The sequence below is a fragment of the Athene cunicularia genome, unplaced genomic scaffold (assembly GCF_003259725.1).
Source record: "Athene cunicularia isolate RWA unplaced genomic scaffold, athCun1 SCF_1, whole genome shotgun sequence".
NCBI lineage: Eukaryota > Metazoa > Chordata > Aves > Strigiformes > Strigidae > Athene > Athene cunicularia.
In genome coordinates this window covers 307,980-334,646 of record NW_020799155.1, presented here as the reverse complement: position 1 = coordinate 334,646, position 26,667 = coordinate 307,980, and the positions used below count along the sequence as shown (strand labels likewise).

The window sequence follows — 26,667 nt, the reverse complement described above, 5'->3', positions numbered from 1 at the left end:
GCTGTCACAAAAGAGGCCACGAGAAAAGCATCTGCAGAGTCTGGGTAGGAAGGAACCATGATGAAAACACCGCAGCGCACCACTGCACCATCGTATTACTTTAAAAGTGATGCCTGACTACAGCTACAAAGAGAGCAGGCCTGTCACAGCTGAGGGAAAAGGGGAAAGTGAGGACACATTCCAAAAGGCACTGCAAACTGAACTGGTCTCCTTGAGATCTTGCAGGAAAAACTCCCTTTGTGATTCTCCTCAGAGCCACCATGGCAAGAGAATCACGGCATGACTCTGACCTGAGGAAGAAAGGCCAGTGCTTTATCCAGGTCCTGTGACAGCTAGAGCAACTGGCTCTAGCCAAGGGAGCCTTCCATTCCAGGTGGCAAATTGGGAGCTGCAGCGGCTAAATGAAACCAAGGACCTTTAACAGATCAGTTCTGCAGTATTTGGAAGACACATTTCCCCAACACTGGGCAGCATCATCCTGAAAGCAGCTGCTGTCCATGAAGGGTACAACTTGAGTCTTCTACCATCTTCACTCTCGAAATTGAAATGTGCAGGCAGGTGTTGGCATCCTGCGTGGAGGCTATGGCTTATATTTGATGACATTCAAGAACTGAGGAAGGGGTACAAACACTGCAGAAACCACCACTGGTGAGCTAATGGCTTTGTAAGGGAAATCTATGCAATTGGAACCTGCTGGAGAATCTTCAGACTCCAATCCGACAGAACTTATAAATTTTGTTCAACTTATTAAACAGAGGCTGTCTACACTATAAATGGCCCAAAAGGGCCTTCTGCCCTGGAGTATTAATCTGTCCCAGGGCACCTCATGCACCTAACCCTCCTGGGAGTGCTAACTCAATTATATCTCATTTTCAAAGCCCTCTACTCTGCCCTCAGGCAAATACACTAACTTATCAGGCCCCAAGGTAGAGAATGGGCACTATCAAAGAAAAAGCTACTTATCACTCAGGAGTGCTCAGCATTAAAACAACTCTTTTTATCGAAGCAGTGGAATGGCAGAATAGACAATCATGAGAAGTATGATGATGCCGAGACTTGCCACCTCTGGGCTTCCAGAAACCACTTAAAACACGACGTCTTCTAAACCGCCTTGATTATGTCAGAAATGCGTAAGCAGAGGTTAAGAAAAGGCCAGCAAACTATCCTGATCTTCTCTAAAGCTGCTTTGCATTTAAGGAGCTGTGGTCAAGCAAAATGAGACATGGCATTGGAGAATGACCAGTCCTGCTACTGTCCCCTCAAAATTTCACAATGTTCTTATGCAAGTAGAATGGAGGAATTTGGCAAACTGCTAAAGCACCTGTAGGACAATACCACCCCCCATGCCCCATGATGTCTGTTATACAACTGAAGTCCCACCTGCTTGTTGTAATATCTGACAAGACCATCTTTTCCTTTCCAGGCAAAAATCAAAATAACAGCAGAATAGGTAAAATTCTGGAAAAGCTGGAGAAAAGAAGGGGAAGAGGGTGAAAGGAGCAAAGGGAGATTTGTTGCTTAAGGAAAGAATTGTTTGCAGTATGGAAATTTCTTCTCTCTACAAAGGAATAGAAACAGAGGAGAGAAACACCAACAGACTGACCTTTATATTTGTTTAAGAGAGAAAAAAACCTAAAGCAAACAGAGATGACTGAACTAACAATGTCTTCAATTCCAATTTTGGATAGATGTGACAGACAGGCTCACAAGCTAGAACTTCTGCACAAAGTAATAGTGTAAATCAGGGAAGAAAAAGAGCCATCAGTCTAGTCTAGTCTTAAACTTCAAGTATAAGAGTTTGTGTAGATATTAAAACTAAATTGTAAGCACAGAGTTGGCCCAGAATCATATTCATGTCTTCTTTTAAATTGTATTGGGGTGAGTACACAAAAAAAAGCAGTTTGTTATCCTGCATTTTAAATTACTAAATTGGAACACAGTCTAGACTGCCTTATCTTGCTGATATTCTACATATTCCTTCAAGGTGTAAAACATGATGTGTATTGTTTTAAGGATGTCGGGAAACTGTGGATGTAAGACTAGCAATTGCTGAAAAGAGATTGTAAAGGTGGTGATATATCAGTGGCAAAGATTAGTACAAGCTTTTATTTGCCAAAGTTTTAATTAGCCATGCTATTGCCCTTCTTCAGCTTTATTTTAAATTAAAGGTCTATATGGAAATAATGAAAATCTGAATCTGGAGACACACTTCAGAAAAATTTTGATGACATCAGGGGTATTTACACTGAAAGCAGCATTATGGAATTCACAGTATTTTAAAATTAAGGATATGCCTCAATAATTGCCAGTCCTGTGCACTTACATTCTAATTGAAATTTTACATTCTGGCATAAGCTATGAATCCTAAATATAGGCACGGTCTTTTCCTTGGAACTTGCTGTACAAATACATCAATTATAACAATTTAATTGGACATGCTTTTATTTTATTAAAAATAGCTGTTCGAAGAGTTCTAGCCAGTCAGTTCAGTACTGTCAATGGCAAATGCTAAAACATTTCAAATTGCTTGTATTACCTTTAAGGAATGCAGTAATTTTCAAGAGTCAAACAGAATGAATAATCTATGTGATTACTTAACTGATCTACTAATATTTTGTATGTAGCTGTCTGATGATTTACTATTTCATTATTCCATTAATGGAATCGGCTAATAAAACGTGAATACAAAGTCCAACTACTTTGGAGTCATCAAAATCCCATAGTGGCGTTATTTTCCAAAATACAGATTTGACTCCTCACATGACGGTGAGAGACGACTTAAACTGAGAGAAAGCACAGTTTCTCATTTGTTTAACATGGCCAACCCCTCAGCATGTTATCTCTCCTTCCTCCTCCCTATTTTAAAGTTTTTTCATGTGAGTAATTTGGGGAACATCAACAGAAGTGCAGAAGCAGGGCACACTTGGTCATATACACCATCACAAGATGAAGAGACATGCTTCCTAGAGCAATGCACAGAGAGCTGGGGGAAAGAGGCCAGCAATGAAGGATGCCTTACAATTACTGTTTCCACACAGAATTCCTTTGAGATCAATAATACAAGAATCCCATTCATTTTGATGGGATTCATTTATTTTTGAATGTTATGAAAAGTAACTGCAGCACATAACACAGGCACAGTAATAACTTCACTAGAGTACACCGGTCATTGTAATTTGGATCACCGTGAAAGCGGGTTTTTTTATTACAAAAGAAAACAAGCCTTAGAATTGGCTGGAAGGACATCAGTATTTAAAGAGATGCGTTGTATAATGTCTGCCACTGAAACCTTTGAAACAGGAAACACAAATACTCTGCAAATTAAGATATGAATGCATTTACAAAGTTTCAATGCGGAATTAACGGACTGGGGAAAGAAAAACATTCTGGCAAAGCAGTACTCAGGCAACTTAAAGCATACAAGCAGTCCTACTGAAGTAAGAGGGGGAAGATTTGAAGGTAAAAACATGCCCATGCTTAAATATCCTTCTGCTTATATGTTGAGTCATCTACTAATTGTCTTTACAAACAATTACCCTTTTTCAAGTTTAAATAAAATTTCAGAGAACACTTATTAAATTTCTGGTGAATTTAAAAGCATCTCCTATCTTAAACTAGGACCTAGAGAATGGAATCTGGAAAAAAATTTCAAGACTTATTTTTAGATTTACATTTGGTGATTTGTGTTATGCCTTATTTCATAGAACATGTAACTAAAAATCTTTCCGACAAGCAATGACACAGAATTAGGGCTAAAAGGATCTTATCAAAAGGTCACCCACACCAATATTTCTCAACTTCTTTGAATTTTAAATTCTCTTAAGCCTTTCTGAAAAAATTTCAGAGGACATTTTGAGCAGTGTCATTACAATTAATTTCTGACCCAATCAAAATCACGTCTAACTTTGAACATCTGTAAATTTTTTCCCCATTTTGCTTCTCTAAAGTTTGTTGCTTATTTTTGTTCAGCTGAAATTTCTTACAGCTGCTTCTGATGTCCTATGGTTCACTGACATATACAGATCTAGTCCATCCTACTGCCTAATACGTGATCAACCATATCTGACAGGTAGTTATCTAATTTAAAACTCTCCAGTAGCAGAGATGCCACAATATCTCCAGCCAAACTACCACAGAGGTTTACCTACTCCAACTTTTGGAAAGATTTCCCTAATGCCAATTTAAACCCTACAGCAGCATAAACTTGCTAATTTTTTTTCATCCTAATTAGGATGAATCGCTAACAGATTATTTCCTTCTCTCATGACAAACTTTTTAATGCATTAAAGGCTTATTAATGACTCTCTTCTCCATAGGCTTCACAACTCACTCCCTCTTACCCATGCTTACTGGAAATGTTTTCTAAACCTCTATTCATTTCTGCTGCTCTCCTCTGAAGTTTTTCCAACCATCCACACTCTTCATAAACTATACGTACCAAAACCTTGGGACTTCAGTAAGACTATTTCCCCCTTCTTTGAGGCTGTTTCTCTGTATATACATCCCAGTACAATGACTGCCTTTTTAGTATCAGTATGACATTGTTAACTCCTGTTTCTTTCCCACAGAACTGTTACCTGGGTACTTGTTGCTGGTTTTGTATTTGTATTTTCTATTTGTCTGATGAACAGTTGCACATTTTTTTAAAGTTCTCATTTGACTGTGACTCTTCTCTTTTGCCCGTGAACTACTTTCAGTGTAGTGTTTTCCAACCATCTGATATCCACTTCATCTAGACTAGAAAGGTACTGCGTTGCACAGTAAGAAATAATACTGACAATCAAGATTATATACATGCTTATTAAAATTCAATTTTAAAATTCATAATAATTAGTAACCGCCAATTTTGCACTGTCTTTCACCCTAGGCGGTCCAATTAAACTTCTGGAAACTGTAACTCCTAGGTCTGAAGGGAGACAAGCACTCCTCTGCATTACATGCTTGGAAAAAGAAGAGGCTGAAACTGCACAGAAATGAAAACCAACAGGCCCTGAGGTCTCCCATGGAACTGGAGCATACAAACTGACACCAACCAAGAAGAGGAAGAGCAATAAATATTGTCAAGCAAAAATAAATGTTCATTTAAACCATCAATATTCAATCAGAATAAATGCCAAATTCTAAAGTCTATATATCTATCCACTGCTTCCTTCTCAGCCACAAGGCCTGTCAGAGAAGAAAATTAGATTGTTTTGACATAATTTGGTCTCGACAAATCTGTGTTGGCTGTTACAATTGGCCTATACAATTTGAGATGTCAAAAGATTTATATCATTGAAAAGGTAGGGCCAATAATTGAAGTTCTGATGGGCCTATTGAGAGTATTGTAATAAAGAAATCACTCAAAGGAACTTGGTTCAGCAAAGCAAGCACTCAAAAAAAATGCAGCAAATATTTAGCCAACTTGCTAAAAGAGAATTACTTCTACTTCTACTCTAAATTTATGCACACTGTATGGAGGAAAGCATGAGCTAAATGTATATAACACAATATAAATCTCAGGAGACAAGAAATTCCTTTCCTTTTAACATTGGTCTTCTTGTGCAGTAAACTTGGTGACTGGCAGTACGTTTTCATCCAAATATGCACACATACAAAATTACAGATACATCTCACTCCCCCAGTGACTTTATAACATGTTGCTAGGTAACAGTGCATACAAGTCAGGTTTCAAGACCTTAGTCACCATAAAATAACTGCATAGGCCTTTTGCATGAATGATGTACATTTGTATCCTTTTTCTGATGCCAATAGATCAGACATTGAAAACATAACCGTCTGCCAAACTGTAAACAGCTCCCCATCAACTGCTACATGAAAAACAACACATCAAAATCTTGTATGTTTTCTCAGTTTTCAGGCTTTCCCCTCTCTCCTGCTTTCTGCTCTCATTCTTGCTACATGCAGCCATCATGAGCACTAACATCTACAGGTCAATACAGTTGATGTGTTGAGCCACTTAGTGCACAGCAACTCAAATTTAAGATAGACATCAGAACATCAACATATATGGGACAGCTGTCAGACAACATAAAAAATTGATTTCATATAGAGTCCAAATCTGAAACTCAAGTAAAAAAATGTACAAGCAAAAAAACCATATAAGCAAATCAAAATACTCATCCTCGCTCATTTTTTCTTGGTCATAATAATAAATTATATCAACATTTTTTTTTTTTAAAAAAAAAAAAGGGGAGGTTTCTTTGACTTCTTCCAACCCATACAGCAAACCATTTGTGCCAGCCCATGTCCTGCTTGTCCTCAGGTCTTTTCCTGGCTGGCTTCATGAAGCCTCAAGGCTTGGCTCCTTGTGTTTTCCCATTCCATTCTCTTCCCCACAGAACTGCGATGCCAGAGGTATAAAAGTTTGGGCAGATAAGGACAGCAATCCTCTCCAAAATAAATGGCTGTGGTTTCACCTAGGCAATGGCATTAGGACAGAGCTAATTCCTTAGTCTACCCGACAATAAAATTTGCTAAAATGCAACTTACATTCCATTTAAAGGAAAAAGGTGACCAATTATTCTCCATTGAGAGGGGTGTCTTCTATTGCCAAAGTCTAAAACTTGCCATAGAGACTGCCATCTCCTTGTGAAACAAATTTCTTCAGTGACATTTTTCCTGAATTCTTTCTCTTTAAAAATTAAAGGCCAATTTGGAAAACATTTAGGATAGAACATCCCCCCCAGCATGTCCACAATTCTGAAGTGTCCAGTCAAATCAATAAAAGAGCACATAAAATATAATAGATTCACCCTTAAATACATCTTCCACTTCAGTCTTACATATGAATATCATTCTTACAGCAACAATCTGACAGTGAAAGAAAACACAATAAACACATGCTTCGCATTAGATATGGATTTCAATTAAAATTGTAAAAAAATTTAAAAGCTGTCCATGAATCTCTAGGATTATCTTTTTTTTAAGTGTTAATAATCAAGAAATGCAGTAATATTCATACTTCACACATATTTACTAGTTAGACCTCAAATACTATTCTGAGAGGAAGGTGACCAGTATTTCATTGGTCCTATTTAACAGATGGGTAAAGGCAGCGAACTTAAAGAGATTAATTTTCTAACATGCTGGGCAAGCCTCAGTGATTTCAAAAAGAGAACTACAGGTATTCAGCATGCCTGAAAAACACACCAAATGAGATTGTCAAGGTAATTCTCAACAAACATTAAAGACTGGATAAAAAGTTCTCACTCTCAATCCCAGAAATTAAACAGCAAAATCCCTCTCTCTCACCGCTTCCCCTCTTCCCTCCGTCATGCACCTCTCCTTATCAGAAGAAATAAGAAATTATAAATTAAGAACTTGAAACATTTTAATCCCTGCAATTCCATGATTTAGCAAACCCAAGGCAAAGTGTTTCTTAGCCTGTAAGGGCGCAGCTGATGCTGCCACTCACTGCTCAATTACCTGACAGCTTCATAAGAAAATCTGACGCCATCTTGACAGAGATGTCTTGGCTGAATAGTGCTGATGCTGTATTGGCCACAAACTCAGAGGAGTCTTTCAGCTTTGTGTGGTTGGGGGCTCTGTCAACAGTGCTAAGAGCAAAAGGTGCAGCTGAGATGCCACTGTCATCTTTGGGCTCTTCCTTCACTAGTAAAGGTGGAATACCTCCACCGGGCTGCCCAGCCACATCGGGTGTTTTAGATACAGATGCTGATCCCGTAAGGTCAGGTCCACCTCCTTCCCTCTGTGGTCCCGGGCAGGAGTCACTATTTAGCTGTGGTGACCCCTTCACCTCAGTTTCTGGTATTTCCTCCTTCACTTTGGATTCTGTCCTGAGGAAGTGTTGATGGCAACGCATATGGAGTTTCAGGCTGAAGTGGCGGGAGGAGGTAAAGGGGCATAGCTGGCATTGAAAGGTCTCACCCCTGTCTTGGTGCTGATGAACCTGGTTCAAGAGGTGAAAGACAAAAGCATGTATTAAGAGAAACAGTTTACTAGCATTATAGAAATTTCAACTCTACACTTCTCACACCATCTAAAAAAACGTTAACCGAGTAAATCCTTCATTCTGAGCACTTGGAAAGAGGTCAGGCACTAAGAACAGTAGGATTCTTTCACACATAAGTCAAAGAACATAAACATCAGACTCAAAAAAAAAATAAAATCAGGAACATCTGTTTCTGCAGCAGGGAAATGATGAAGTCTGCTTTGGATCAAATAGTCCTTACAAATAGATCCTGATGACCTGTCAGTGCATAAAAAGACTTCCAAGCTATAACTAGTAGCTTTCTTGATTAAAAACCAAACACCTATCTATTAAATGATCTACTAAGCATGATCACTCCGTGCAACCTCATAAACAACAATTGTTCAGAGCAATCCAGCAAAACACCAACCTGCATTGCAATGTCCATCATCAATTCATGTATTGTTAAGAGTAAAAACACAGCACCTGGCCATACCAAGGTGCTGTTGAAAGAGTGGTTTTCAAATTAATTCTACCAGAAAATAAACAGCTCTGTTATAAAATACGAGCATGAGAGATGGTGTTTGCCATCTACTCTATTTTATCAGTCAATTAATGATCACAGTTAATCTACTGTCCTCTTATTTTGACTGCAGGCTCTTCCTCATAGAGACTGCATGCTCCAGTATAACTACAATGCCTAGTATCCTAAGGCCCGATCCTGATCAACTTTTAAAGAGAACTCTACCCATCGATCCATATGTAATGGTTTACATACTATTTGAACAGACACACTCAATATAAATTATATAATTATACAATTTCTTCTTTAACTTAGTTCTCATGAAAGGGAAGGAATAATTGAGCTCAGTGTAATAGTTAGGTATACTGAAGTTTTTTCCCTATAGTTTCACAAATGAATTTTAAATCCTGACAGTAACACTCTGGGCTACTCCCCGTAGAAAGACTGGCAAATACATTTTTTTTTTCCTCACTAATTGATGAATATGTGATCAGGACAAACTGGCACCAGACTGAGCTCCACACATTCGTTTTCACTTGTGACTTGAGTTGGTTGGAAACATTTCAGTGAGACAGATTTTTTGTTGGAAAATGGCAATTTGTTGAATGCAAAATATTTCACCTGAAACACGAAGAGGTTTGATGAACCCCTGGCAAACAAAGCATGATTTCCCTACCCTACTGAGTGGCACTCTACCTCCTGCTCCCTGGGCTTGGCTCAGAAGCAGCCAGCTGTGCCAGGAATCCAAGGCTTGCTGCTATACCCTGGGAGTCCAAAAGCCCCAAGAACTCCAGCTCTAATCAAAGCTCAGCTCCACACCAGGGAGCCTGGAAAACCTAGCTTTAGCTAAGGCTTTCAGCACTTTCCAGTTTCCTGCAGAGCAGAGATCTAGATCCCAAGAGCCCTGGTGCAGACACTGCAGGTCTCTGGGGTAATAGCAGCACTTCCCAAACACACCTCTCTCAAAATTCAGGTTGGAGCTTCCCATGGTTGTAGATCTGGCTCAGTTAATTTTCTATATATTGTAAGAGGAACTGAGTCACAAGCTCATATTCAACACTGCAATCTCTACACACACAGGACCTAAACTCAGGTCTGCTAAAATGTAAAGCTGGGAGACATCTCCTTCTAGTTCTTTTTGCTTTCAACGAAGACCCGCTTTCAATGAAGACCCATTTCATTAGTGCTGTATAACTTTTCATTCAGTAGTTCTTCAAGGGCTCCAGAGATTAGGTACTAAACAAACAGACAAGCAAGAGAGAATTTCTCTTGGCCAGCCACTTTACAGATTGACATTCTCGGTATCATATGAACATGACATTTACCGACAAAGTAATTCTGGAATCTTATAACTGCACCTGACAACAAAAAAAAATATTAGAAGCTAATGCTAACCTGAGACAGTTTTAAAGCAACAACCTTGCAGAAGAATAGCAGCATAATAAATCTAAGTATTAACAGGTTACCACAGAAATACCAACCAGATTGTCTGTCTACACTCCTGGAAACAGGACGGTCTGTGAGCACAGCAGTGTGTAAGCACTCTTCTTCATGAAGAGCACCGAGATGTACTAATGGTAGCAAGCACTCTCACCATGGCAACTTTATCTCTTACACCCACTGAGATGCTGTGTGCCAGGGTTTCTTTCCAGGATCCCCTTCAATCAACATTTCCCTGCCTACATATTTAACCACTTCTTCTGGAGGCCCCTTATCACAATCATCAATATGATGCCTTCTGAAGGCTGTCACTGCTGCAGTCAGGTGGCAAAGTGTGTGGGAGCCCACCTTCTCTTCCCAGGAGCACGGCATGCCACCCCTGCAATATCTTTTGAGAATGGATGAGAATACGGGGGACTGATTCATCCGATTTGGACTTTTCTTCTGCCTAAAGACAATAGTAGCACCACCAATGGATTTCTCATAAAATAAAGTACATTTATAACTTGCAGCCAAGGAATGACAGAATTCAAACCTAAATATTTGGAGTTTTGAAAGGAAGAATTTTATATCTACAAAAAAACCCCAAATACATGAAAAAACATCAAGTCCAATATTTAGCTACCAGTGTCCTGGGTACAGTCCCGCCATAAGACTTTATATTTTTTTTTAATTCTCAGAACTAAATAATAATATTTATTTTAAATTTGAACACTGTTAGAAATAGAAGCTAACAATGAAAGTCCCTTTAAAGGAAAAACTATCCCTTATTTTCTCATCCAAATGCAGCTGAAAGAGCCATGAATTGCCATTCTGTGCTATCTGGAGGGAAAAGTCAAGGCAGCAACTACTTGCTGCAGAGTAAGAAACAAGAAACCCTGTAGAGCTACACAGAAAGCCACAGGGGAGATCCAGGGCACAAAATGTTACAGTCCAAAAATCTTCCTTCTCCCTCCGTGAGACAGAGAAGGGCTCTTACACTGTGCTAATGCTACCCAAACCATCAGATGTCGTCTTTAGACTCAGCTAGGCTGTTCCTGCAAGAACCACAGGCAGGAGGAGACAAGAGGGCAGCTGACAGGTTTTCTCCAAAGTCTCAGCCTAAGCCCAGCTGCTGCCAGATTTTGATTTCTCTGAATTACACTGCAACACACCACAGCGCACACCCTGCTCAGAGAGAATGGTTCTTTCAAAATCCCATAAAACTACCATTTGACTTATGTCAGAAACATTTAAGGACTTGTACCTTCTGAGTTTATTTCATTTGACCACAGATATTCTCCTTGACCGTGCAAAGTACTTATATCATCTTTATTTTAACACCACAGTCTTCCCAATCTCAAATGGTATTTTGTGGTTCTTTCAGTGTGTGCTTGGTATGACGTACACAGCAATTTTCAACAGAATACAACACTCCTTACAAACTTTAGGCCTAGCTTGAGGACTTGGGTACAAATCATCTATTGGTCCAATTTATCTTTTTTTTTATTTGTTTCTTTCAGTTTCTCTTCTGCCTCCTCATTCTCACATTACAAGAAAAAAAAAAAAAAAAAGAGGCTGTTCAATTTATCTTCTCTATCACATGCATTATTGTGATCACATTGCCTTTCTATACCTGGCAGTCCCATTCTTTTCAGCTTCTCTCTTCAAAGAGAGTTCTTGCCATCCCACTAATCATTTTCATTGCCAGCTTTTAAAATCCCTTCTATTTCTGATACAGCTTTTTGATGCTGTGACCAGAACTGAATATCCTAAGTGGCAGCACACTGTATGTTAATAATAGCATTGTAATATTTTCAGTGTTATTTCTGGTTTATTCTACAGACACTCATATATCTAATGTACTTTTAAACCAGGGCTGCACATGCCAAGAAAAGGTTTTCACTGAACTGTCTACAATACCCGGATATTTTCCATCAGTAGTTACAGTTCATTACATGAAACACCAGGTGCATTATTAGACTCTTGATTCCAAGGTGCAGTGCCTTGTATTTATAAAAAATAACTTCATTTGCCCCCTTTTTTATCTGCCAGCCAGGCCCTTTTCATTTCCTTTCAAGCTCTGCCTTTGCTAATCTTGATTCATGCACACAAGGTTGTACCATCTACAGTCCTCTTACCCGCAGACATCATTTTGTGCAGATCACATTTGTTAAAATATGTACAATTCCACTCTTAGTAATGGAACACCACTCTGTTAGCCTTTTGTCATGCTTAAAATTGCTGATTCCTTCCTACCCTTTGTTTTACTGTCTCTTGGTGAATTTCTTAATTTGCCGTAGTACATCACATTGCTTAATTTATTTGGCAGCTTTTCAGTGAGAAGCTTTGCCAAAGGCTTTTTTAAAAACCAAATAAATTTCAACTGATTCTTAAGTCCATGATTTTCCTGACATACTCAAAACATCTTATTAGAAGAACACATGATTTTCTTTTACAGAAACCACATGTCCCTATCATTTCATATCAATCGTCATTCATATCATTGTGTGGTTTTTTCTGTTACGTTTTTTTGTTGACATACTAACTTTTCTGGGATCATAAACAGTTTCTTGAATCATCTTTTCACACTTAAAAGCAACATCCCTGCTGCTTTACCAGGCAATTTAAGTCATGGGCAGTACACACTGGCCCGTACAGACGCATCACAGTTACAAATACACATGATCCCACCTAACAGGGTACAACAGTAGGGGTGAGTGAAACAGTCACACGGGTACGTCCTGCAATTTTGTAGTACTGGTGAGGTAGATCTTTTCTTTCTCCCTTCCTTAAGGTTGGGGTAACACTTTGCAGACTCTCCCTTCTAGTTATATGGCACAAGAAGGAAAGGATTGACATTCACCTTTCTTTTGTGGGACTTAACAGGGTTTTTTTGGTTTGGTTTTTTTTTTTTCAACCCTCAGAATAAGATGAAATGTTTTTTTCTGAGAACCTTCATCCCTAAGCAAAATCAGAACATAAGGCGGTTGGTGTGCTGAATCCATTCACTGCTATATTTGTTTCTGGCTAGTCATTCTTTACATACTTTCTGTGACCTAATTATCACTTTTTTCTTTACCTACTATAGTTTTTATTTTTCTCACCAATTTTCAAGTGGATTAAGATTCCCATGAGGGGCATCTGTTTAAGCAACTGATATAACCAACAAGTACTACAGCCTAGACATTTAGCCATACCTGCCTACACAGTGATCTCAGTGATTTTTTTTTTTTTTTTTAAATCGCCTTTAGTAAAATGCCTTATTATACGACTGCATTTAAGTACGCTTGAGAGGTCTCCATTTTGCATCTATCTTGTGCACTCTTCTTTGTCATTTCGTGCTCCTTTCTGACAGGTTCCCTCATTTTTAAAATATTGCACTTTCAAAAGTTTAGTGCTATGGTGCTAGTTTTGATATGATCCTTCCCCTCAGGACACATACATTATTTATATAGTATTTTCCTTTTGAAACTATTTCCTTGGTTTGCTTGAAAGCAAAGGAAAGAAAAGCCTCTCTGCAGGGTTGGACTGGACTAGGTGTTCCAAACAAAATATTTTTTTTTTCTTTTCTTCTTTAGGATTTCAGGTATCAATGCATACCCTGTCTTACCCTCATCTCACATGCAAAAAGTGACAAGATTAAAAGGCAGATATTTGAAGTCACTTGGGGTACCTGGCTGAGACTCAAGGCACAGATTTCACTTGTTGAAAAACTCTGCAAGTTTGCATTACCTCCCCATGGCTGAGGGGAGGTAATGGAATCACAGGTGCCTCCCAGGGGTCTTTAAGGTTAGCTTAAACCAAACGAAAAAAAAAAACCCTCCCAAAAAGCCACAGTCAACCTCCTTCTCCCAATATGGGAAGATGCTTTAAAATAATCTGTCCTATACTTCACCAAAACAGATCAGGAATGTTTATTCAGTTGTCTGACCCCAGCTGAGGAAGAAAGAGGGAAAAGCAAATCACTAAGGGGTAGTGAGCACCTGCCTACATTCTTCAGGGCCCTTCCCTATTCCCACTATCATGTAATTAATAGCTTCTCCCTAACCAGGAGGCTGATTATAACCCTCTTCACATTACACAGGTGCATTAATCTGAGATCTCACTACGTGGTCCCACTTCATACACAACAGAAACAGGAAGATCCCATGGTTGAGCATCACGTGATCTGTCTGCTATTGCATCTCATTTTTCTGTTAAGTTTAATCTTCCCTTCCCTCATTTTCTGCCATACCATCATGCTTCAAGCACAAGTTCACAATGCCAAACTTCTTTTCCACTGCTAGAAGAGCTGGCTCACCCATTTCTGCCTTATGTCTATATAGCAGTACAAGGAACATTTATAGATATTATTTTTGGCCATATGCTCCTCTTCCTCATTCCTCCTTCCAAGTACTCAGGCTAATATCCTGTTGCTTTCTTGGAACATATCTGTATGATCTCACACCCTACCCATCCACCAATTGCTGAGGAAGACATGTGCATGATCCAAAGACACCAATTGGCCAAAATCTGACTGATGCTTGTGGTATTGCTCTGAGGTAAATTTAATCCCTACTTCCCTACCAGGAAAAACAGAAAAGCCTCAATACATCTTGTTGAATTACACCGCCCCTTTCCGTTGATTTCTGCAGTAGTAAGTAAGATTCTCCCTCTCTCAAGAAGAAAACAATATATTCCAACCGAATATATGTTTAAATAAGCAGAGAGAAGGACTCAAGCACAACCCTTGCTGCCTGCTTGGACAAGACACCTCTCACAGTTACCCATTAATTTCGTCCAGCTTCATTCTGAGTATTCTCAGCACCCCTGGAAACCATGCTATGATAGCAGAATCAAGTCCTGAGATACTACCCCCAGATTCCTGAGGATAAGGGCCAAAACTTGTGGTTATGTATGTACTATAATTTGTCTCCAAAACAGACTAATAAAATTCCATACTGTGTCTATTTTTGGACTTTTCTAAGGTGCCTATCACCGCGGAATCTAAATGCAATATAACAATTATAGATAACACTGTGTGCCTTAAAAGGCAGTCTACTCAGCCTCCCTTGTTCATTGTGTATCTGTGTGGAAACTTTCCTTCTGCTTCCCTTCTTGCCTTTCACTTCCTCGCCTCCAGTTGTGAGTTGGTCCTGGCAAAGTGCCCTTACAGCAAGAACACTTCATCAACATGGTGGGTAGCACATGTAGATCTGAATATGGGTCAGGGCTGGAATCAATCCAGAGCTCTATTGAGATTTTTCCCTAGCAGGGGACAAGACACCAATAATGCTGGCAATGTTGTATTCTGGGTCAATCAGTTTGACATGTTATAATTACCATAAAATTACAAAGTATTTATATTATATAGTTATTATTCGTTAGTCTAAAAGATACACACAGTAAGCAAGGCCCATATGGACACACACAAACCACTCATGGAAGTTAAATCTCTAAATAACCAGTTTCAACAGAAAATATCTATAAGAGCCTAGAAAAAAAAAAAAAAGGAGGTGCTTCAGCTCATGGCTATGCTGCCTAGGGAGTACAACAAAGACAACACTATTAAATTTTAAGGACTGCAGCTGGACAAAACACCTCAACAGGTTTTGCCTGTCGTCCTTATCAATAGAACATAAAACCAAAGAGTAGCATAAAGGAAAAAAGCTTGGCTTGTAACAGCATCCCAGAATAAAAATTTGCTGATAATGAATGACAGACATCAGCCTAGTGCCCTAATTTTGAGTAGCCTCTTTGGTTTTGAAAAACGCGCCTTCACCTGTAGCCACAGTTGACTCATGGGGAGGAAGAGAGGGATGGAGAGCAAGAGGAAGCTCTACCTCCATGGGTTGCCTGCCAGGAAGGAGATAAGGCCAGTTAGCTCCCAAAGGATCCTAAGGCAACAAAGAGAACTGAAACATCCGACTGGCATAAACACTGCATCCTAAGTAGCTTCCAGCTGTGTTGTACCATTTCTGATGTGTATTCATTCCATTTTGAACACTGTTGGCTTATATGTGTGTCAGTTGTTATAAACTCATACTTATTTACATACAGATTTAAAAGCAGCACTTTTTAATAATGAGAAATCTGATATTTTTTTTTAAATCTTGTTATCAATTTACACTTTCACCAAAGGGAATTCAAATTATGTCTGACACATGCCTAATATGCCCCACCTCATTCACCTGCTTCAATTCTGATGTGACAGAAAACATTTTTATGAATGGCCTACTCGATTGAGAAAAGTGTATGAAACCTATTGAAATTAATGTAAACATTGTATTTCGGATTCTTGTGCTTGTGATTCTTTACATCTATCCACAAGACTATAACAAGGACAAAAAATCAAATACAGACCGTCTAGTTTTGTAAGACAATTGCCTTAATCTTAAATAGGGAACAGTTTTACCAGCAAAGACCACAAAGTCCACCATGACCTGCATAACTGGACTGCACAGACTGAGACAACTTCAGATCTTAACTCCAAGGCAAGGTTAAATGAGGTTTTAATTTCTTACATTGTGTCAAGCAGCTCTAGGCCTGACTCTGACCTCGATGATACCTAACTGAGCATTACTTGGTAATAATTACTATATTACCAAATAATTAATACTACATGTCACATGTTTGTACAAGGGGTCTGTTTTAAGATGACATGGGCTCAGTTAAATGAAGGGGTTTATGTTAAGTGGGGAGCAGAAAAGAGCACAAGGGCTTCAGATAGCCTTCAATTTAATAGCACAGAGAGACAGGGAAAAAGTCCTTAGTTTCCTCCAACATTCTACCTGTGACCACCTATGGTAATCACCATGCCAAAAAGGAAGGGATAGGACCTCAACCTTCAAATAATTCCAAAAAGGCGAAAAAAGCAGACAACAAAAACTTCTGCAGGGAATAACAGGGATGTCTTTTACAAAGCAGGGGACAACAACAGGTCTTTGACAGGGAATAGCAAGCTTTTAGGCCGTCAGCAACTGAAATAAAAAAACCCCTTTTCTCATCATGCTGTGTTCACATTCCTTCTACCCATCTTTACTCCAGACGGCCATCTGTGCCCTCTAGTCAACACAGAACAAGAGCCATAAACACTAAACCTATTTGTACCTGGTAAGAATTAGCATGGTACACCCAGGAATAGTGCATTGATCCACAGTAGGAGCGCTAAGGGATGAGCCTTCAGACTTTAGGGGGACGATTTCAGACCTAGCAAAGACCTGAAATACAGCAAGATCTGCTCTTGTGATCAGTGGAATCATCTAAATCATTTACACTGAAGTGAACAGTTACTTGGGTGTAAGCAAGGTTAGACTCCTGTCTAGTGATCTCAGATTCTGCAATAGCATATATAAAAGCTGAACAAGGCATTTCTGTCCCCCTCCACACCAGTCTGGTACTCTGTTACACACATTTGTCTTAAACAGACAAAATACTAACTATAATAAAACATTTCACTCTGTTACACACATTTGTCTTAAACAGACAAAATACTAACTATAATAAAACATTTCACTGTTATTACAAAACTCAACTGCATTAACAAGGGAGACTTTCTGAACTTCAGCTTCTTCATCCATGGGCTAATGGGACAGATGTCATTTTTACTTCACCAAGCATGTTCTACAATTTGAAAGACTAGGCACTTTGTATGTTGCAACTATGTAGTACTTCAGCTAAGCAGACAAAGAGTTTCTTTACATTTTTATATTTTTTTGTATCAACACAGATGTGGCTTCCTTCAAAAGGTCATCTTCAGTTTGAGCCTAAAACTTAGGCTGAGTTAAAAGCATGCTTTAAATTTAATGGGAGCACTTGAAAACAAAACATTACAGTATAATCTGTCATTCATTCTGGTTTGGATTCTTCACTGCTGAAGAGCCTGCAGTTAAAAAATACACTGAGAAAAAGTCAAAACTGCAGGCCTGTCTGTAAAACATAATGGAGAGATCCCCTGCTAGTGCTGTCCAAGTTGGTATGCCCACTTAGTGTGATGTAATGGCATGCAGAGATACTAGCTGGCATCCTGAAAAGCAGCACTACTGTGTCTGCATGGTCACATCTCAGCTAGCATCCCTGTTTCTGGTGGTTCGAGGTCCAGAGCTAAATCAGTCACAGACAGCTTGTGCCGCATCAATTTGACATGACCCAAGGCAGTTTCCACATTGCATAAAATGGAAAGGCAAGCAAAGGAAAAAAAGTTTTTTCTTTCTCTTTTTATGGTCTTTATTTAAATAAAGGCATCATTAGTAGTACAGCTAGGGAAATTTTATTCTTGCAAATGTAAATGACATAGGTTTGTTATACTATCATTTTTCGATTGATGATTCAAGTGTTTTGATTGTCAGTAAACACTTCCCCTACCTTCATATGTGATTTGAGATTGTCCTTGCGTGCACAGCGAAACGGACAGAGTGGACACTGATGACTTTTCAAACCTGTATGAATCACCATGTGCCGTTTCCAGTAACTCTTCCTCTTGATAACCAAACCACAGATCGGACACTGGAAAGGTTTTCCTCCTTCTTCTTCTGAGGCTTAGCAGAAGAGGGAAGAAAAAGAGAGGATCCTTTACACCCACTTGTCGAGTACTTTCCCCTTGTAAACATACTCAAGATATCATTTTTCAATTTTTTGCTAGAATTTCATCTGCAAAGAGACACATCGGTTAAACAACAACACGTACCAGAAATTTCAGTTCCTCCCCCCTGCACATCCCTTTTCCCCTTAATCTAGTTATTCTCCCTCACAGAAAGGTCATCATAATTTATAAAGGTTAATGTCCCAAACATCCTCTGGCTAATCAGTAGGGGATGCTACTCTATCTCACCTGGTCCTAATGTTCCTTATAATTTAACTGAACTGAGATGGATGTCTCTCATAATTGTCACTTTGCAGCTTCATTTCCTATCACAGGCCAGTTGTAGTAGGGTATGGAAAATATGCTTAACTGTTAAAAAATGATCCATTTCCATATCTGATTGTTAGCCAGCAGGGGAGCTGGATATAAATCATAGAGCAATCTACAACCTAACTGAAAAGCATGCTGGTATTGTGTATCAGATATATTTAACTCCAGAAGTGAATGACTGCAGAACCCCTGCTGTTGAAATTGTTCAGTTGTGGCTCGAGCAGATGCTGCTGCAACTTCAGCCATCAGGTGTCTTTGGGTCATGGGTTTCCTTCTGCTCCTCTAGTTGCCAGGGCTTTAAATCTACTGCCTTCCTAAATGCTTGCACTCTGCTTTACTGCCCCATTCACCTAAGAAAAGGATTTGGTGGCATTTATCAGGCAAATATGGTTAGTCTACTGAGTGTGGAATCATCACAAGGTTGAAGGAAAGAGAAATTCCTTCTTGCTGACTTCACACGACTAACCCTCCATTCATCCTCTCATCACGATTTCTTCTGATTATAAAGAAAGGCCTAGTATTACTGTGGATTTGGAAACCTTTTTCCTCACTGTAAGAGACAGACTGTTTTCAAATATCCAGAGCTCAGCAACGTGCATCCTGCTATTTAGAAATTCTCTCAGAATATTTAATCTCATTATTATCAGTTATTTCCTACTGATAAGTATATAGCAAACATCAAATTCCCTTGATGAGGAACCAAGTGATAAAAACCTCCAGAAAGATTTGTCATAGCCTAAAATAAAACTCTTGCTATTAGGTAGGAAACAAAACCACCATAATTCAACTGATTAGGTAGTTATTATGAAAGTTAAAAAAAAGGACATATTGTCAAAGCATGCACTTCTTCGAGTTCAGAAATTCTCCTCATGAAATATTCTATCACATTGAACATATTATTAAATTGCTCCCCTCTCTGCACCTTTAAATAGTAGGCCAAACTCAATGCTATAATTCCTTGTGTTTCACTTTTAAAATACCTTTACTTCTTCACAAAAGGCAGGAGAAAGACAAACCACCGAAAAATATATATTGGTAGCATTTTTACCTATCTTTTCTTTTCCTTCTATCGTATCTTTTCTCCAGCCTCTGGTTAACATCACAAAGGATCCAGAAAAGAAATGTGTAACAAGCTATTACCTGTCTTCCACCCCATTAAAAATAAATCTGAAAACAACATGAATCAACAGTAATATAGCACATTACAAAATATGCAAAGAACTGGACTGAATGCATGTGATTTCACCAATAACAATGACAATGAAGGGTACACAGGAATTCTGTTAATACTCCCCAAAGCTGAACCATGTCAGCTCTTTGCTATGCTACATAAACCTCAGCGTAAGAAAAAAAACTGTGGGCTTCAACTTTCCATTTTATATTGATGTCTGTTTTATGTCACATGGTGTCCATTAGTTGGAAAGAGTGACTCCAGTGAGGAGGGAATCAGTCAGTGCTTCCCAAAGAAGCTTCAGGATCAAAGCTGCAAGCACTGCAGGCAAAAAAAGTTAACACCAAACAAGCATTCTAGTCAGTAAAAGAAGGGTCTGCCACCCACACTCTTTCAAAAACGACGTCAGAACTTTAACAGATATTGCAGGCTTTCTTTTAAATTTCCTCCCAAGCACATGGCCGTTTTGTATAATTGGCAATATTAACAGATTGACAGAAAAGTTAAGTCTTCTCTGTACCACTTTCTATAACCTATGCAAGTAATGATTAGGTCCACCAAATATGACATGCAGTTTCAGAGGTGCTCTGATAAGCCATGGCTCCAGCTTCTTGACTGAAATAATTCTGAGCAAATAGATCCTTACTTGTCCACATCTAATTAATCTGAGTATTAATCTCATAACCAAAGCTAGATGTTGGTGGTGGATAAGTGAATCAGACTTGTAACAAGATAAGCTCACCAGTGCCTTGAAAGTTCAAAGTATGGGAGGGGAAAAAACCCACCTCTCAAGCTATGCCTACTGGGAAAAGATGTCTCTCTCTGGGACAAGACCAAAAAAAACAGGTCTCAAGGAGCGATCAGACAGACACTAAGAGATGAAACATTATAAAATGAAATACTATTTTTTTGCTATTAGTGCCATAAAGTCATAGGTGCAAAAGGAATCAAGAACGTGTGACATCTATTTTCATGGCAAATATACACACTCAGCTGCCCTACTCAACTTTTACAGAAGTGAAGTCTTCAATCAAAGGTCACTAAACAGTGACCTTTTTTTGCGAGCTGCATTTCTCCACAGCTGAAGGAATCAAGGAGTCTAGCTTTCCGTAGTCAACATCCAGATATGCTAACAAACAGCATGCTTTTTATTTTCAGTTGCTTAATTATTTAGAAAGGAAAAAAACTTAATAGCATATCAGAAAACCAATTTAAGGAACTTTTGTTATGAATATTACACTATAAAGTTTGCTTGGATGCCAACTGGCATTGGCCCAGTATGTATGAACTGAAAGGAAACACCCTTCCTCTTGGGATACTAGTCCCATATATTATAAAAAAAAAAAAAAGAATAGTTGTTCCTTGGTTACCAAGGACCTGAGGCAGTCAGCCCCCATTGTTATCTTTTAGCAGCACAGTATGCTTGGGCCAAAGAGAATTGCTGCTAGGAATTTGCTGCATCAGAGCTAGTTTATAAAGCGCCACTACTACCAGCACACTTGCACACTGGTGCAGAGCACTCCCCTAGTACAAATCCCACGGTTCGATGGTCCAACACAGAACCTGGATTTTACTACATCATTTACTTTTTCCCAGTAAAAACTTATGCTGTGAAGAGCCTTTTCTCCAGCAGGAAATAAACTAATAACTTCAAATAAATTTTGTCCTTACTTCTTTCTATACATTGCTGCCCTTCTTACATTAAGTTACATTAAATTAATGACCACAGTCACACTGGTATAGCCATCCTATTCCCACATTTTCTTGGCTTAGAGCTTATGTTACTCCAAAAAAGACTTCATCTAAACTAATGAAAACCTTAGGCCAGACCCATGCCACTTTGATTGTCTTGACAAAACACACCAGCAAAGCATTTGCAGAAAACATGTAACTCAGAGCAAAAAAAACGGTACCGGCTGCATCTCATTACATCCCTCCCTCTCCTCTTCCACGGGAGGAAGGAGCATTGGGGTGCATCCAATAGCTTCTACCTCATGAGTTTTTACCGAGAGCTGCACAAGGACAGATCAGACCTCATAATACTAAACAAAAAGGGTAGGTCAGAAAGACGGCCGTGCAATTATACAACATACATTTCAGCTTTCATGTCTGTACACTGGCTAGCTCCACCTGTATGGTCAAGCTAGTATTCCTGATAAGACACAGCCTGATAAAGCCCTAACATACAGAACCACTTCGTGCATCTTGTGAAGAGAGCTGACATGCTCCCTTCCCCTCTGCAGCAGAACGCCACTCCAGGGAGAACACTGACAACACCTGAAGCTGTATGTTCTACCATAAATATGAATCCATAATGTGAACTTTTTATATAAAGAGAAGATACCTTATTTTTCCTTATTTTGAAGATGGATCATTTAAATTTCCCTGCATGGTTTGCCAGTTCTTGAAAACTTTTGTTACCAAGACTGTTTCTTCTTATTCCCTATAAGCCTGATTCCTTGACCAACAGCTGGAACTGGTGGAGGGAAGTCAGAACTGTAAAATGTTTTTTGTTGAGCAAATTAGAGAAATGCAGTTCCCTTTTTTTAAAAAAAAAAACCAAAACAAAACAAAAAAACAAAACAACAAAGGATTGTAAAATAGTGAACTGCTGCAAAAAATTTTAATGAAAAGTGGCAACATAATAATATACTCTGGTAAATTAGGACAGGGTAGTAAGCGATTATACAAAAGTCCATTTGTGACAGAGACAGCAGGAGGGACAATTCTCCCTTGTCCAGAATTTCAAAAGCACTAGTTTTGTCCATGATCACTGATACCGTGAGCTTCCTCACAGAGATTCTTTGATCTTCTCCATTAAATATTTTTTGTGGATTTATTCTGAACTTGGTAAGAGGGGGAAATACCATTGTATGGAATAAAAAAAAAAAAAAAAAAAAAAAAACGAACTGAACCATACACTCACATCGTTCAAATACAGAAAGATTTGTGACAGTTTGTTCTTTAAGTAGTATTTTAAAAATCTTTTCTATTGTTTACCTAAAGTACCTATTTCTCATTCTCATAATACCTGGAATCAAACCAAATCCAGACCCATTGAAGAGATGTTATATAAGCCTATAGCAAAACAAATACATTCTACTTAGTAGCCCAAACTGTAACCATACCTGTACTAGTGGGTTTGGATGCTCTTCCCTTAGGGACTGGCAGTAACAGTAATTCCAAAGACTGTGGTGGTGTTGCTTTCTCTTGCTTCATCTCTGAAAGCTGCAAGGGATCCTCAGCAACAAGTGATTTCTTCTTCTCAGCCAAGAGGGTGCCTGCAGCCCTTGCAGCAACCTCCTTGAGAAGGGCAGCTGAAGAGGTCATAGAAGCCAGAGAAAGGAAAGAACTAGCCGGAGGCGGGTGCTCCTGCCCAGGAGTCATGCTTCTTTCACTCACTTTCTTAGATAAAGCTGCCAACGTGGAGCTGGCTGACTGAGAACTAAAAGGTGAGGAAAAGGATTCAAATCTTATAGTGTCTTCAGTCCTTGAAAGAGATTTGTCCTGCAGAACGGCATTGGCTGCGGCTTTCAGTTTCAGGATAGCTGAATCAGGGGACAAACCACAGGTGGTGGTTGAGTTTGGCAACCACTTACCTTGATTCCATATAAAGTGACTACTTGCATTGTATTGGTCACTTTGTTCCTGTTTCTCAGCAAGCTTTCTGGCAAGAACACTTAGCTGCTGGGCATGATGAGCAGGTGGAGAGAAGGACAGATTTGAGCCAAGATTTACGGGGGACTCAACTCTGCCATTGACTGTAACGGCAGCATCCAGCTTGAGGGAGCCAGCCTCCAGCAGCCGCCTCAGGTTACTACTCAGTGGCTTATTTGGACCAGGAGGTTCTTCTTCACACAGAGATGGCACATCAGGGGAAAGGTGCTCCTTGCTCTGTAATGTGTCTCTTAATGCCTCATTTTCAATGGATCCCAGCTCTGCTGTGTTGCTGCTAGGAGTTGCACTTCCCAAAGAAGTATCCGGGGAAGTGGACTGCTCTTGGGTACTGTCCTCAAGAGACAACTTAAAGTTCTCCTGGACTTCTCCATACGATGCTTCCGAAGGAGTTTCTGAAGAATTTCCAAACCAGCGTTCTTCTTCACTGAGCTCACCTTCCACTTCTTCCTGTCTGGTACCATCTGTGTGGAACCAAGAACAGCAGTATTATTTTCAAATCTGTGTAAAATAACTTCCTTGCATAAAGTATGCCTGGCCTCTGTATGACCCTCCCAAAATAGACATCTTATGTCTCCCTAAAGTGCATGAACTTGGCATCAGCCTGGATTGACTGACCAGGAAAAAAGATTTTTGAAAATGAATAGATCTGTCTTTGAAGACGAAATCACGACAAGCCTGTCATCTTTCAGTCAGCACAACTAAACGCAACAATAAATACACACATAATATATATTCATATACTGCAAATATTTCATTATCGGTATAGTCTGTACATCCTGCAAAATATTATGAACTCTCTGGTATGAAGCAGAGATTTAACAGGCCCAGAAATTACTGGATGCTTGTGTCTTTGTACAGCTGGCACAGGCATGCCTTCAAAAGCAGATCAGGTGTGTAGCTACTCACAGCAGTTTCTTCCAGTGACTTTAAATGTCTGCCCAATCCTGCAGTGACCCCTATCTAAAATAAAATAAAATTTGTACCAATAATACACAATTCATTCCTGAATAGCTGAAATGACTAATACATGAATGTAGGATAAATCTCTCATCTCTCCAACTATTTGGGAAAGGAGTGTCATACACACAAAACTAATCTTTGGGGTTCTTTCTTCTTATATAGCTACTACTTGCTTGTCATTTGCTTGTTATTCTTCATGAATATTAAAGTTTTAAAGACTATCCTAAACTGAACTTAGTTTAGCCGAAAAAAAAAAAAAAAAAGATAAAAAAAAGTGTTGGTCTCAATGCAATTAGTTACATTTTCTTCTCTGTGGTAACTGCAACACTCCAGTCTCCCCTGAGACCTAACTGACAGTGTTTAAATCACTATGACCCTGGATTGCTCTTCTTCCTGATAGGTATTCAAAGTCATACAGATATGACCAAGACTTTATTTGCAGATCTTGCTGGCCATTTAGAACATAGTTAAGAACAAGAGCAATGCTAAAATTAAATTCATGTTATCTTCTCTTGCCAGATACCTCTCACATTTCTTGCTTTTAGACTCAATGTCCCAAGCTACAAAAGAATCTTTGTAATCATACTAAAGCAAAACAAAAGGATTTAATATAACCCTCACTGACATTCTGGAAATAAGCCTGCATGATATGTATTGTACCTATGATCATGTATTATTCCCAGATTCCCTATTTAATTCCAGCAAATTACAAAACTTGGAGTGAAGTTGATAAAACTTAGATTTATATTATTTCTTGATGCAATGAATTTAAGGAGGAAAAACCCAGCCAAACGTATCACAAGTGTAGAGAGATACCAACGTACACTCTGAAAGCAAACGTTTGAGGGGTTTTTATTTTATACAGAATATGAGGAATAGTCTCTCACAATAAGTTCCTTTCACTCAAAACCCTTTGAAAAAAATTTCACCGATGTTTTAATAGCCCACAATAAATCCACTCAGTTGCCTTAGATTAGTAATTCAAGCAGAAGGGGGCTAGCATCTTTCCTATTTAAAACAAAAGACAAAGCACTCACCTAAAATTATTTTGATGTTATCCAAGTTAACATCACAGACACAGCACGATTAACAATAACATGCACAAAAAGGCCAATAGCATGCATATTCAAATGAAAAAGATAGATGCTAATCAGCTGAACCAGCACTTATGCAGGTTAAAGGAGAACCAAATATATTCCCTTTTCACCCTGTGAACATTAAAAAGTAACTTGAGGCATGACTGTACAGTTGGGTGCACACGAATGAGAAATCCATACACTCATCCCAGATGCAAGCAAGTTCTGGATGGCAAGCCAGAAAAGCGTCTTACTGGCACTTTGCCAGAACTGATACACCAAGAGCAGGGCTCATCCTCTGGGACGCAGCCTAGAGTTGACACCACTACACAGCTTCTGAGCCAAAGCTAGCCTGCCTCCTACCACTTACATCCTTATGTCTGCTTACATCTGTGTTAAAACAACCCCTCCTCTCCCCCACAAACCCTGCTCTCTCTGTGTCTCTGCTCCCCATACATAAATAGGGAGGGAGAATTCCATTTCCCTTCAAAGTCATCCAAAAATTACAGTTTGAGAGCTATTTAAGTGTAAATGGTTACAAGAGGAAGTGGGTTTGTTTTAGAGAAATCTCCAGCTCAGCAAACCCCAAAATTTCTCTGTTCCTTGCTGTGTACCTCTATTTCTTAATGTTGATATGTTACCCAGTTGCAACCAGCCTTTAAAATAGCAGTTAATAAACACTGTTTTACAAATCTCCCAATCTTGCTCATCCTACTTGCACTTGAAATCAATTCTTCATTCTCACCTGCACCCGTTTTTGCTCTAACCATAGAAGTAATGCCCCACATGTACTTTCACTATATATTCCTCCTCTCTAAAGCTGACATCTCAGGGAACGCTTACAGTAGCTAAGGAAAAGGGCACTGGTATATGAAGTTACTAATAATGATGGTGGGGAGGAAGCACATCCACTATGGCAGAGCTGCAATACAGCTTTCTTCAACAGTAACACAACTACACTATGCCTAGAATCAAAAAAGTAAGGTAGTAATAGCAGGAAAGATAGGAACGGGA

General features: G+C 39.1%; 1 protein-coding gene across 1 annotated transcript in view; it reads right to left on the bottom strand.

The window, feature by feature from the left end:
* ZNF827 (zinc finger protein 827) overlaps positions 1 to 26,441 on the bottom strand; it is an 87,882-nt gene extending 61,441 nt beyond the window's left edge. The window contains exons 1-4 of the mRNA XM_026866958.1: positions 26,399 to 26,441; positions 23,068 to 24,078; positions 18,222 to 18,394; positions 7,429 to 7,912 (exon numbers count right to left, since the gene is read on the bottom strand). Coding sequence (XP_026722759.1) covers positions 7,429 to 7,912; positions 18,222 to 18,394; positions 23,068 to 24,078; positions 26,399 to 26,441 — 1,711 coding nt within the window. The remainder of the gene's footprint in view (positions 1 to 7,428; positions 7,913 to 18,221; positions 18,395 to 23,067; positions 24,079 to 26,398) is intronic.
* Between the last annotated feature and the right edge of the window lie 226 nt (positions 26,442 to 26,667).